The 13528-nt window shown below is 41.4% G+C and overlaps 1 protein-coding gene across 1 annotated transcript; it reads left to right on the top strand.

The window, feature by feature from the left end:
- Positions 1-805: 805 nt before the first annotated feature.
- Positions 806-13475, top strand: msh5 (mutS homolog 5). Its single transcript, XM_030749083.1, has 26 exons — positions 806-859; positions 1393-1497; positions 1601-1724; positions 1886-1966; positions 3257-3310; positions 3414-3535; positions 3700-3809; positions 4101-4136; positions 5719-5801; positions 5886-5931; positions 6602-6740; positions 6849-6911; positions 6997-7125; positions 7214-7286; positions 7371-7480; positions 7864-7944; positions 8092-8179; positions 8298-8365; positions 9052-9170; positions 9253-9379; positions 10562-10711; positions 10986-11060; positions 12473-12619; positions 12806-12943; positions 13024-13097; positions 13176-13475. Exons 2-26 carry the CDS (start codon positions 1405-1407, stop codon positions 13294-13296), a joined length of 2451 nt encoding a protein of 816 aa, XP_030604943.1. The 5' UTR covers positions 806-859; positions 1393-1404; the 3' UTR covers positions 13297-13475.
- Positions 13476-13528: the final 53 nt, after the last annotated feature.

Genomic DNA, 13528 nt, shown 5'->3' with positions numbered 1-13528 from the left:
TTAGGGTGAATTTGCTAGGAGATGTTTGGAAATGGTTGTATAATCCTTCCAAGATTGGTGGGCAACAACAATAACTTCTCTAAGATCAGCAAAAATTCTGTTTTTATGAGCCTGTCCTCCTGACAGGCACGTTTTACGATCAATACCAAGGTTTGAAAATAAAATTAGGCGACCCCTAGCGGTTGTACGGGAAAGTGCGTTAATAAATATGGATTTTCTCAGATTTCCAAAAAGTCAGTGGGGCCTAAATGGCATTAGATGATACAGGAAAAGCTTAAACATTAAATAGACTGGTTTTTATTTAGCCCTTTTCTACTGTACTTGAGCACTCAAAGCACTTTATACAAGCACTTTAGTATCTTGCCCAAGGATGCTTTGGCACACAGACTGGAGCAGCCAGGGATTGAAAAACCAACCTTCCAAATCAGTAAGCAACCTGCTCTACCTCCTGAGCTACAGCCACAGCACACACAGCCGTGACCCGAGAAGCCACATACAGGATGGGTGATTTTGGAATAAACGACTGATATTATCATTTGGATATGAGGACATGTTGGTTTTTCTAGAGGTGGACACACTTACTGATGGTCAGATAATCAGTCACCTGGCTGCTGCTTACCACACAAATAGCATACCAAACAGAAAACTAACTAAATAAATGTGAACTGTCCTATGCATGGACTTTTTAAGGGGGGTAAAAGGAAGGGAAAGGGATATGCTGAAAGAAGAAAATTTGTTTTCAATCATTTTTGAAGAGGAAAGTGTGACTGAAACGAAAACGGATTAATTGCGTAGCCCTAACAGACAGACAGATGTTGTTGCTATGGCAACGGGAGGGGGGAAAGTTGAGGACTTGAAGGTGAGTCTGAAAAACAAGCACCGTTAACGCTAAAACATTTTTATTAGCCTAATTTTTTGTTATAAGCCGAAATATATCAGTTGTATAAAAGGTTTATTGTTATAAAAAGTAATTAAATGTAATTATATGGCGGGTTTCTAAATAAGAATAGAAGTAAGTTATAGTTAACCAAGCTAGCTTACCTCGGTTCGCCTAAAGCTCTAACTGCAGCTGCAATAACTTCAATTATTATCATAATAATAACAATTTCTGTATGCTGTTGTTCTCATCTTTAAGGGACGCTAAAGCGAGATCAGCTAAGTTTATCTGTCTGACGTGCAGTTTTGCGGTTTTAGGTTTTCCATAAGCTTCAGTAGCAGAAAGCTTTGCTCACCACCGAACAGCGGGAGACAGTGTCAGGCTGTTAATGATAGCGGCTCATTTAGCAGTTAAACAGCTCCATATTTCCCCCGGGAGACAAAAAAGTGAATATTGGATTTATCAGGTGACTCCAAATGAGTTCTAAATTACCTTAATCTGACTTGTTCTTGTAGAATTAATTATTCATGGCAGCAGCTCTCAGAGGAGGAGGAGGAGGGGTGGTTTTTGGTGGCTCTGCCATTAGTGTTGGTGAAGAGGAAGAGGAGGACTCTCCTGCAGTAAGCTCAGATTGTCACATTAACCAGGAGAGCTCTTATTTAAAGTCATTTCACAGTTATTTACAGCAGTCAGACTCACATGTTTGCATGGGGCTTTGTTCAGGTTTTACTGAGTGTTTTGGTTCAGCATGGGCAGGTGGGCCTCTGCTTCTATGACAGTGAGGACTCGTCTTTACGCTACATGGTGGACACACCTGACAACCAAGAGCTCCACCTGCTGGCGAGAGGTAAACAATACACCTGTATGAGGCAGATAATGTAGAACAGATAAGCTACTCTCCACACAATGTGAAATTTAGCTCCCACGGTATAACCCTCAGGGTCACTTACATTATGTGATGAGCTAACGTTTGTGTTGCTACAAACTCTCTTTTTCTCTGTTGTGCAGTCATTCGGGAGATTAGTCCCCATGTAATCATCACCAGTGCAAAGCAGGAGCACTGCATGACCCGCTACCTGCAGCAACTAGGTGAGTTTTGGGAGACAAATGTTATCTTAGTATGAATTAAGGGAAACAGAAGGAAATTTTGTTTAGATATAGTGTGGTACATGTAGTTTCTGGGTCAAGGAAATGAAGTTGGGGTATGTTTCACACTAAAACTAGTCTGTGTGGTAAGTCAGTGCAGTAGTTTTTAAACGTCCTGTATCCAAGGTGGCTGTGGCTCAAGGGGTAGAGTAGGTTGTCTACCATTCGGAAGGTTCCTGGTTCCTCCAGTCTGCATGTCGAAGTATCCTTGGACAAGATACTAAACCCTGAGTGGGTGTGAATGGATGAATTAGGCTTGTAGTAAGAAAGCGCTTTGAGTGCTCAAATAGAGGAGAAAAGTGTTGTGTAAGTACCAGCCCATTAACCAAAGCACCCCAAAAGCATGCCAAACTTTCAAGCCAGACCTTTATTCATATCTGTGGGAAACAGTCCCCATGTCATCTGCAATACCTTCAGTTCTTTTCAATATACTGTCAGAGGAAGGCCCCTTTGATAGCATTTTTTTCATTGTCTGGAGAAGAATGGATCCCCACTCACAAATGTCATCCTGCTTTCTATCAGTCACACCCTTTGAATTCTTCTGATGTAGTTGCATTGACCAAATTGCTTCTCAAAAAAAGTCATGGTAAACAGAATAAAACCCAGAAATTTCCAGTGTTTCCAAAACCCCAGATTTTTATTACTTACAATCTTTTTATGGCAGATGACTGCCCCTCCCTGAGCCTGGTTCTGCCAGAGATTTCTTCCTGTTAAAAGGGAGTTTTTCCTTCCCACTGCTGCCAAATGCTTGCTCATAGGGAGTTGTTTTGATTGTTTTCTCTGTAATTATTGATTTGTCTTTACTATACAATATAAAGCACCTTGAGGCAGTTCATCCAGTTTCTTCTTGCAAAAATATAATCTAAACCAATACAGGCACACATGATGACATAAGTTCCAACATGTCTGAGTACGATTCAGTCCTGACAGCAAAAGCTGTGCAAAGTGAACCTCCTGATTAAATGACCCCTGTCGAATTAGTAGCCTCTCTGCTCACTCGAGTGGAGGCAGAGTTTATCAAACAAACCTGCAATATGGCTTTTAGAGTAGTAAATCCAAGTTAAACTCATTACCTTTTGTGCAGTTTTAATAATAATGTTTGGTTGGCACACCATTTTGGAGCTACTGAGTTTGTGTAATGTTTTATGTAGCCTTTACTGTGCTCACCAACATGGCACAGTGTGAAACTAGTGTTTTTGACATTTTTTGAAACTACTTTCTATTGCTTCTCAGGTTCAAACCCACACTACAGACCAGAGGTGGTCACGTATCCGTACGTCGACTTTGGTAAACAGATTTCTGCAATATTTGTCTCTTCCTGAGTTGTTCAGAAGAAATTTTGCATTGAAATTGCACAGTTTTCCAGTGTCACTTTGCGTCAATGTTGAAGGTCTGGAGGTCAGTAAGCAAAGGCTGCTCTCTGCCCATCTGCCTCTCCTCCCCGCTTGCATTTCTGAGAGAGACAAAATGTCCTACCTCTCCTCCTGTATCTCCTTTGACTCTTCCCTGATGGTGAGACGGCTGTCTGCATACAGTATCATCCTATCCATCAGTTCATGGTTCTGCCGGAGATGATCATTTCCTCACGCGCGCGCGTGTGTGTGTGTGTGTGTGTGTGTGTGTGTGTGTGTGTGTGTGTGTGTGTGTGTGTGTGGGGTTGTACATCTGTTGGATAGCTAAGGGCAGTGGGCGCTCTGCTGAAATGTCTGGACAGGAGGAGAGTGGGAGTGGAGTTGGAAGACAGCAGTGTTGGAGTACCCATCCTGCAGTTTCACGCCTACACACTGTGAGACTTGCATAAATGTAGCACTCATACACACTTACGCACGCATGCACAGAGGACTGTGATTACACATTTTCCATAATGAGGACCCTGAAGGAGTTTTTTCAGTGAGGTGTGAATTTTCATTGGCCTGTTTTTAGTTGGTCAAACATGCTGCAGTAGCATGAATTTGTCCCACTGTGTTTTAATAGCACAAGGACATCTCCTGTCTATCTAGCAAACCAGACCAGCCTAATGCCATTCAGAAGTATTCATGAATAAAAAATGTTGCTTCTCTGTTTCTTCTAATTATAGCAAAGGAGTGGTGTACATTGACCCAGACACCTACAGGTAAGGGTTCCAGTACTGTATAAATTGTCTTTGTTCAACATAGGCCCCTAAAAGCTGATTCTGATCTCCTAAAATGTTCATGAATTGTTCCTTGTTTGAACTCAGTTGTTCAACAAGAAGGTTTTCCTTTTTTCTGTTCTGACCTTGTTTACAGTTTTTGCAATTTCAGCTTTGTGTTATAACCTTGTTTTTTTGTTGTTGCTGCTTAATGTTCATGAATATATTTTATCAAAGTTTTGTAAAATATGGTAAATCACTAGTTTTGTCTTATGGTATAATGAGATGACCCAAACACAGGACACAGAGGGAAGTATCCAAAACTGAATCATAAGGAACGACAAACAGCACAACACAATGACCTGACAAAGGGCAAAGGGAGAGATGGGTCTACACACTTGCCAACCACTTCATTAGTTATACTTGTTAAACTGCTTAAAACAAATATCTAATCAGCCAATCACATGGCAGCAACTCTGTGTTTTTAGGCATGTAGACATGATTGAAAGACTTGCTGAATTTCAAACTGAGCATTAGACTGGGGGAAGATTTGTGACTTTAAACATGACATTTCAGAAACTGCTGATCTACTGGGATTTTACCACACAACCATCTCTAGGGTTTACAGAGATTGATCAAAAAAACAGAAAATATCTCATGAGCAGCAGTTCTCTAGGGGAAAATGCCTTCTTGAGATCAGAGGATAAGGACCAGACTACTTTGAGCTAACAGCAACTCAAATAACCACTGATACAACCATGGTATGCAGAAGAGCATCTCTGAATGCACAACACATCCAACCTTGAAGCAGATGGGCTACAGCAGCGGAAGCCCAGACTGGATGCCACTCCTGTCAGCTAAGAACAGGAAACAAGGTACAGTTCACACGGGCTCATGAGTGGAAGTTTGAAAAAATGTTGCCTGGTCTGATGAATCTCTATTTCTGCTGCAACATTCGGATAGCGGGGTCAGAAGAGCACACTTTGGGCTCTTTTGTATCAGCTATGACCACAGTATACCCATCTCCTGATGGCTGCTTCCTGCAGGATAACAGACCATGTCACAGTGTTCAAATCATCACAAACTGGTTTCTTGAACTGTACTCAAATAGTCTCAACTGTCACCAGAGCTCAGTCACATCTTTGAGATGTGATGGATCATGGCTGAAGAATTAAGACAGTTCTGAAGGCAAAAGGGGCTCCAACACAGTACTAGCGAGTTGTACCTAATGAAGTGTCTGATGAATGTAATATACACAAAGGGCTGATTGCATGACAGAACACAGGAAGGGCAGACAATCACAAGGGAGCGAACTCAAACAGGACAAGACGACACAAGTGAAAACAATCAGGAAATCGGAGTGAAGACAAAGGCAGGACGTTAAGGTACAGGTGACTCCCAAGGAAGAGCAACTACCAAAGTAAGACAGGAAGTGGAAACCAGGAAAACAGACAAAACGAAGGGGGCAAAGAGAAGAAAATAGTGGCAATGCTAGGAACACAAGATGGAATAACAATAAAATAAAAAGGTTTCCCAACACAGTTACAAGAAAACGGGACACCGACAGGTTTTGTATTTGTTCCAGCGTACTGCAGATCTTCAAATCAGAACTCCACCCATCAGTCTACAAGCTGCATTCAGGTGAAAAAGAGGGACTCAGTCTTTATGGTATGTATAGTAGCAAGGGCAGAATCACCCTTTCTTATCAAATTGTTTTTATATGGACTATTTGTTCTTTTTTGTGTGTCACAGGGATCCTGAATCGCTGCAGGTGCAAGTTTGGCTCCAAACTGCTGCGGTGAGAACTAACTCTGAGTCACAAACACACATTAAGTTGTGTTAAATTGATCAGTAGAGAATACCTTCTATTACTAACATAAAGGTAGTTTTTACTTGCAGCACACCAAGCAAAATGTCCTTGCAGCATGCTGTGCAACTGCTGTGCCACAGGTGTACTCTTAGAGTAGAGAAATAAATGTAATATTATTTGTAATGCTAGAGACAAACTGAGCAAGTCTAAAGAAATTATACACAATGCCTGAACATCAACTATTTAATTAAAACTAGTGTTAAAAACAAACACTGCAAAATCAACAACTAAAAACTATTTTGAGTTTCTTGTCATGTATTTTTATAAACAAACTGCAGTGTTGAAGTTCTACAAAGCAAAAAAATATGAGTTTGTATAAAGCAGATTTTATTTATAGACAATTTAAATGTCTCAGCTTTTTCAGTATTATGCTCCATGGGGGGGGGGGGGGGGGGGGGGGGGGGGGGGTTAAGCACTCTAATCACTTATGTAATCTTGCTGTAACTGTAGTATTGAACATGCATGGTAAATCACCACATTTTCAGCTCATTTTGCATTTACACAACATGCTTTGGTTACTTGGAGGTTTGCTTGTTTGTACTACTCATTTAGTAAAATTACTATAAGTGTAAATGAGTGGCATCTTGTCTTCTGTCAGTCAGTGGTTTCTGCGGCCTACGCAGGACCTGAAGGTATTACACAGAAGGCAGGAAGTGATACATTTCTTCACATCACCTCGGAACTCGGACATCCTGAGAACCCTGCAGTCCTTGCTACGCAACATCAGAAACATACCTGTAACAAGTCTACCATTTCTCCACGTGTGAACACCTTTACCTACTGAGTCTGAGCACTGACATGACACCCACCTAAATGCAGTGTACATTTGTGTCTGTGTGCTGTAGACTCTTCTGAGGCGGATGACTCTCTCTCACACCAAAGTGACTGACTGGCAGAGTCTCTACAAGGTTGGAGCCACAGGACAGTTTTGCTAAACACACCATTTCCATGTGGCAGGCTCTTTTAATGTTGACCAAAGTGTGTGTTTGTCAGACAGTGTACAGTGCCGTGTGTATCAGGGACACAGTGCGTCACCTGCCTCAGTCCATTCAGCTATTTCGTGATATCAGTGAAGGGTTCTCTGATGATCTCAACTATATCACCTCCCACATCAGCAGAGTTGTGAGTTCCTCCATAAAATCACACCTATTGTCTTAATCACATTTAGCGACTTTGTTAGGTGTTAATAGACCTCTGATGTGTGATGTAGGTGGATTTTGAAGCCAGCTTGGCAGAGAACCGCTTCACAGTCAAACCCAACGTGGATCCTGCTATTGATGAGAGTAAATGCCTGTTTTAGTAATAAGCCTGTGTAAATTTTGCATGGTGGTTGAACTAGATTTACAATTACACTCTCCCTATTCCAGAAAAGAGGAAGATGATGGGGCTGTCTGACTTCCTGACAGATGTTGCCAGGAGAGAGCTTGAACACCTGGATGCTCGAATCCCGTCCTGCTGTGTCGTCTACATCCCTCTGGTCCGAGATTTAATTCTACAAATTGGCCGGCACACAGAGTTTTCTCAATTGGAACTAAAGTTTTACAGTGCCGTGAAAAAGTATTTGGAGGACTTTTGGTGTGAGGTTCTCCAGGTTTTCTCCATTTGTGGATAATGGCTTTCACCATGATTCACTGGAGTCCCAAAACCTTAGAAATAGGTTTGCAACACTTTCCAGACTGATAGATGTCAAAGATTTTGTTTCTCTTCAGGTCTTGAGTTTCTTTAGTTCGTGGCACAATGTGTTAAGATCTTTTAACATACTTCACTTTGTCAGACAAGTTCTTTTTAAGCTTTTAGCTTTCCAACAAATTATATATATATATATATATAAAGCATTTATATGTTCAATTCTCTTTGCAGATTGGGTTCCTGCTGTCTTTGCCTCGACTGCCTAGTATGGTGAAGGAAGAGGATTTTGAGATAGAGGGACTCGATTTTATGGTGTGTTTATGATCTTATCTGATGATAACATTCCCTGTGCACTTTTGTGGTGTGTATTATATGTCTATATATATATATATATATATATATATATATATATATATATATATATATATATATATATATATATGTCTGTGTGTGGGCTAGTTTCTTTCAGAGAACCGACTCCACTACCGCAGCCAGAGAACCAGGGAGCTCGATGCGCTCCTGGGAGACTTGCACTGTATCATTAGAGGTCTTTTACTTTCACCCACAGTACAGTCACATCACAGGCGTGTTTCTGACATTTTTATGAGGAAAAAACTGTGTAATTCTCAAGACAATACCTTGATGATAAACTTTCTTCTTATCAGACATGGAGACAGCAGTTATGACACAGTTGCAGAACACAGTCCTTGAAAGGAGCGATTCCCTCTGTAAGGTTAGTATTCATCACTGCATACATGCAGCTTCCAGGGTTTAAAGCATGACTCCCACTCTGTTTAAGTGATTGTTGGCATCAAAGGGATGCTTTTGATGTGTGTAGGTGGGTTTTGTTGTGATTAACTGTATGCTTCCTCTGGTTGGATTGAGTTGTTCACTTTGATTATGAAACAGGCCCTGATCCCATTATGGGTTATTTTTTTTAACTGCTCTGATATTTGTCTCTTCATTTATGAGTGCTGCACTACTGAATGCTATTATTCTAAACAATATCATTATTTTTGAGAGTTCAATGAACATTGAGAACAAATTATGTGTTTTTGAAGCTGTGGTCATAATGTAAGCCTAATAACTTTTAATCATATTGCAATTTGGGATTTTAATTAATAGAAATGAAACTCTGGGTTAAGGTTAGTAAGCCTTGATAAAGAAATACTTACAGTATATCTTAAACCTCAGAGGTCACAGCAACATAGTGCTGCTTCTGCTTCTTTGTTGGCTTCCTGTGTTCAGAATGATAATATTTTTGCCAAAATGCGATTAGATAAACACCTTATCCTTAACTACGACACAGTGAAGACTGCTAGTAGGTAGGTCAGTTGGTTTGTAGCAGCTGTTCTGTTCTTGGTAAGCAGAGCTGCTCTGTTCGTGATGTTTAGGGTGTTTAATGTGTACATTTTATAGGTTCTTGATCTCACTGCTGAGCTGGACTGTCTGATGGCGATGAGCAGCGCCTCACAGGAGAACAATTACACCTCGCCCAAGCTGGCCAGCAACAGGAAGATAACTATCATACAGGGCAGGTAAATACTCTCACACAAGGTAGAAAATGCTATTGCAGTACAGGATTGTGCATTTTTATATTTACAGGTTTTTTTTTTCCAGGCACCCGCTTTTGGAGCTGTGCTCTCCTGTGTTTGTGGCCAACTCCTTCCACAGCTCTGAGTCGGAGGGCAGAGTCAAAATAATCACTGGCCCCAACTCATCTGGAAAGAGCATCTACCTCAAACAGGTAGGAATGTCTGTTTCTGACAAGTACAAAGAACACTAATAATTACAGAAACAGGCACAATAATAAATGTGCAAATTTTTTTATGTCATTTTGCTCCTGCATCAGCGACACTATTGTCATATCTGTAGTATAAGTGTACCGATGTGTTCCTGCCTGTGTTTAAGTCGACTATCTGGTTACCTGCTTTGGGTTGTCGCTGATGTTTAGGTGTGTCTGTGTAGGTTCTCATCCAGGTCATGGTAGTCTTAACCGCATGACCTTGGAGGTCATCCCAAGAGTCACTGATCCACCGCAAGACCCTAACGACTCAAATGATGACAGCATAGGCCAACGACTCTGGGATGACCTCCAAGGTGACTCCCCCACTAGAGGCTAAATACCTTTTGGATGAGAGGTGAAACATCGTCAAGAACCTAAAAAAGAAGTCCAGTTGATTTTAACTCAAACGCGTATGTTTGGGAAGTTTTTGGGCTGTTCGTGCCTTTTTCTTTGACAGTGGCTTTTCGTGACAGTGGAGAGAGACAGGAAATGGGGGAAAGATACGCGGGCAAATCGGCGCCGGGCCGGGACGCGAACCCGCGCCTCAACGTGTGTATGTGGTTGCCGGCTTAACCACTAAGCCACCCAGGCGCCCCGCACACAGTGATGAGCTTTGATGAGACAAACAGTTAAAAAAAAAAAAAAAGAGAGCGATTTATTTCAAAGATGAAAGCTATATATTTGGGAGTCAAAAATAATCTGTATTATTGCACATAATCTGCTTTCAACATCTGTTTTCTCAGTAGCGGCATTTGTACCATAAGCATAGGCATCTATTTCCTTTCCATACTATTTTACTTTATTAATTATTTAATCAGACATTGAACCAGAAATTTACAACCTAATCAGAAAATGTATTTAGGGGAGCCTGGGTGGCTTAGTGGTGAAGCCGGCGACCACATACATATGCCGCGTTGCGGTGCGGGTTCGTGTCCCAGCCCGTCGCCAATTTGCCTGTGTGTCTTCCCCTGTATCTTTCCCCCATTTCCTGTCTCTCTCCACTGTTGATAAAAGCCGCTGTGGCCAAAAATCCCCCCCCAAAAAAAAAGCAAATGTATTTCGATATCTGCAGTAACAAAGTGACAGCTCAGGTATTTGGCCCTGACATGATGCCTAACCTGCTTTCTGTTTTGATTTTGGCAGGTGGGTCTGATTGTGTTTATGGCTCTGATTGGTTCAGACGTGCCGGCGAAGGAGGCGGAGATCGGTCTGGTGGACGGGATCTTTACCCGCATGCAGAGCAGAGAGTCTGTGTCCGTGGGCCTCAGCACCTTCATGATAGACCTCAACCAGGTACTACACACACACACACACACACACACATACAAATACAGAAATTTTCCTGCACACAAGCAGTTCCCTCTCTGTGTGTATCAATGTGTGTAGGTGTGCAAATGAAATATATGAACTTCCAGCACTGCTGTCCTCTTGCTCCACTCCCACTCTCCACCTGTCAAAATTTTTTTTTTTAAGCAACTACTGCCTACAGCCATGACACACACACACACTCTCACACAAACAATAAACAGCAAAGTGTAGTCTAACAGTTTGTGTCTCTTTTCTCCAGATGGCACAGGCTCTTAACAGCAGTACTGGCAACTCATTAGTCCTCATCGATGAATTCGGAAAAGGAACTAACACAGTAAGAACAAACTGTCCCAGCACTTTGTGAATTAAACACATATGCATGCACATAACAAGGGCACACAGTGTCATTAATGTTACACACCTGAAACCAGTCACAAGTTTAGAGTTGCAGCACAAACAGACTCTGGGTTCAGCCAAACATGTGCCACCTATTAGTAAGAAAATAGCAGCAGCTGTTTGGACCTACAGACTTTGAAGTGTTATTTTGCACCTTCTACAGGCAATTTGGGGACTTTGGGATAGATAGAGATACAGTATATAAGCAAGAGTAGCAATCTTTGCCTTGTCCTAAATGCTCCATATACTGTGTGTGTGTGTGTGTGTGTGTGTGTGCGTGTGCGTGTGCGTGTGCGTGCGTGTGTGTGTGTGTGTGTGTGTGTGTGTGTGTGTGTGTGTATTTACTGCTTATACTGGGAGGCGTATAACAGTTCCTGCTGCGGAGTTTCATCCATCTGTGTGCCATGTTGCACTGAAGAGGGATGAGAGGGTCTAGTTATATTCGTCTGAAGGGTAAACAGAAGTGTGAGAGGTAGAAACTAACAGCAAGAACAAGAGGAAAATACCAGTGTATGATCATGTCCATATTAATCTAGTTAACATGTGTATGTAATAAAAAAAAATTATGATTACAATGTGAAAACAATTTGATAATTTGAAGTATTAGTCACTGTAATGAACCAAATCTGCAGCTCTCCTCAGCCTTACAGAGCTTTGTAATGAGCTTCAGTGGATTGTTAAGCAGTGCAGTTAGAACTTTTCTGTTTCAGTTCACCTCCACTGCTCTAATGCAAAAAAGCTCTAAAACTTTGCTGTACACTAACTAAACAGCTATCATTATATTAGCTCAAAGAAGTCTGTCCATTCTTCTATGACCTCTGACATCAACAAGGCATTTTTGCCCAGAGACCTACTGCTCACTGGATATTTTAGACCATTCTCTGCAAACTCCAGAGATGGCTGTGTGGGAAAATCCCAGCAGATCATCAGTTTCTGAAATACTCAGACCAGCCTGTCTGACACCGACGACCATGCCACATTCAAAGACACTTAAATGACCTTCTTTCCTCATTCTGATGCTCAATTTGAACTTCAGCACGTTATCTCAACAAACATCTAAATGCATTGAACTGTTACTATCTGATTGGGTGATTTGCATTAACAAGCAGTTGAACAGATGTACCTGTGAGTGTGATATCCATCACTGTGGCATGATTAAAGCCAGTAAAAACAAATTGTAACATTAGCATCAATTAAGTTGACATCTTTTTCTAATATCTCGATCAAAGAGCAAGGAGGCTATCTGGTGGTTGGACCTTTTTCACCCACAGATTAAAAACTAAGGTCCTGTTTATTCCTGACAGCAATCCAATGACAGTAAAGATATTAATCTGAATTGTTCCTGTGCAGGTTGATGGACTGTCCTTGTTGGCTGCATCGATCTCTTACTGGTTGAGGAAGGCCCTGGGTGATGTTCCTCACGTCCTGGTTGCTACTAACTTCCACAGTGTGGTGCAGCTGGCTCTGCTACCATCCTCTGCCCTGCTGTCTCTCCTGGTACTGAGAAACTCTGACAGTGATAAAAACTTAAACGTTTGTGTTAATGTTCAGTTAAGTTTAATGACGGTAAACTAAAGTGCTACAGGAGAATGTTAACAGCAGAAACTTCAAAATGAACAATTAGAGTTGTTTTTACCTCATTTTATAAGTATGACTAAGCATTTGTATGTATGTGTGTGTTAGACCCTAGAGACAGCAGTGGACGGAGATGAGTTGGTGTTTCTGTACCAACTGAAGGAAGGGATCTGCCAGTCCAGCTATGCTGCCAACATTGCTACACTGGCAGGCCTGCCAACTTCCCTTGTACAGAGAGGAGTGGAGGTAAACATACTCACACACTAACACATACAGAAATAGGCTCACAGACTGACTGTTTTTTTTTTTTTTTGTTGTTGGTTAAGGTGTCTGAGCTGTACAGGACAGGAAGACCCATCAAACGCGATGACAAAGCATCTTCAGATGAGCAGACAAAGAGGTTCACTAAACTTTAACAGCACAAAGTGACACACAGTTAAAAGCTGTATCTAAAGAAATAAGTGTGTGTGGCCAACAGGTGCTGGTCTGTGGTGGAGAAGTTCCTCAGCTTGGAACTGGAGGACAAAGATTTGGATCTGCAAAGATTTTTGAAAGAAGAGCTCCTGCCCTCTGCTGGAGATCTGCTGAACCGCAGCTAAACGCTTCACCCTTTGCAGCAAACACATTTCAGCACCACTGTGGTCAGTCCGTTCATTTGTTCTGAAATGTTTTTGCGTTGGAAGAAAGCTGGGGCAGATTACACAGCAACACAACCTTTATTACAAGATACACTGAAATGTAATGTTGTAGCAAAAAAAAAAAAAAAAATAACACAGTTTCTTATGTTTAAATACCATATTCATGTTTCAGAATATTAAATGTAACACAAAA

This window comes from Archocentrus centrarchus, chromosome 16 (assembly GCF_007364275.1).
Source record: "Archocentrus centrarchus isolate MPI-CPG fArcCen1 chromosome 16, fArcCen1, whole genome shotgun sequence".
Lineage (NCBI taxonomy): Eukaryota > Metazoa > Chordata > Actinopteri > Cichliformes > Cichlidae > Archocentrus > Archocentrus centrarchus.
This window is presented reverse-complemented; position numbering and strand designations above follow the sequence as displayed.

Bases quoted from the DNA above. Each gene is read 5' to 3' on its own strand.
- msh5 (XM_030749083.1), top strand. From the start codon at position 1,405: ATGGCAGCAGCTCTCAGAGGAGGAGGAGGAGGGGTGGTTTTTGGTGGC. The intron at 6,912-6,996 runs GTTGGAGCCACA...TGTGTTTGTCAG, and splicing joins ACTGGCAGAGTCTCTACAAG to ACAGTGTACAGTGCCGTGTG. The intron at 12,620-12,805 runs GTACTGAGAAAC...TGTGTGTGTTAG, and splicing joins CTGCCCTGCTGTCTCTCCTG to ACCCTAGAGACAGCAGTGGA.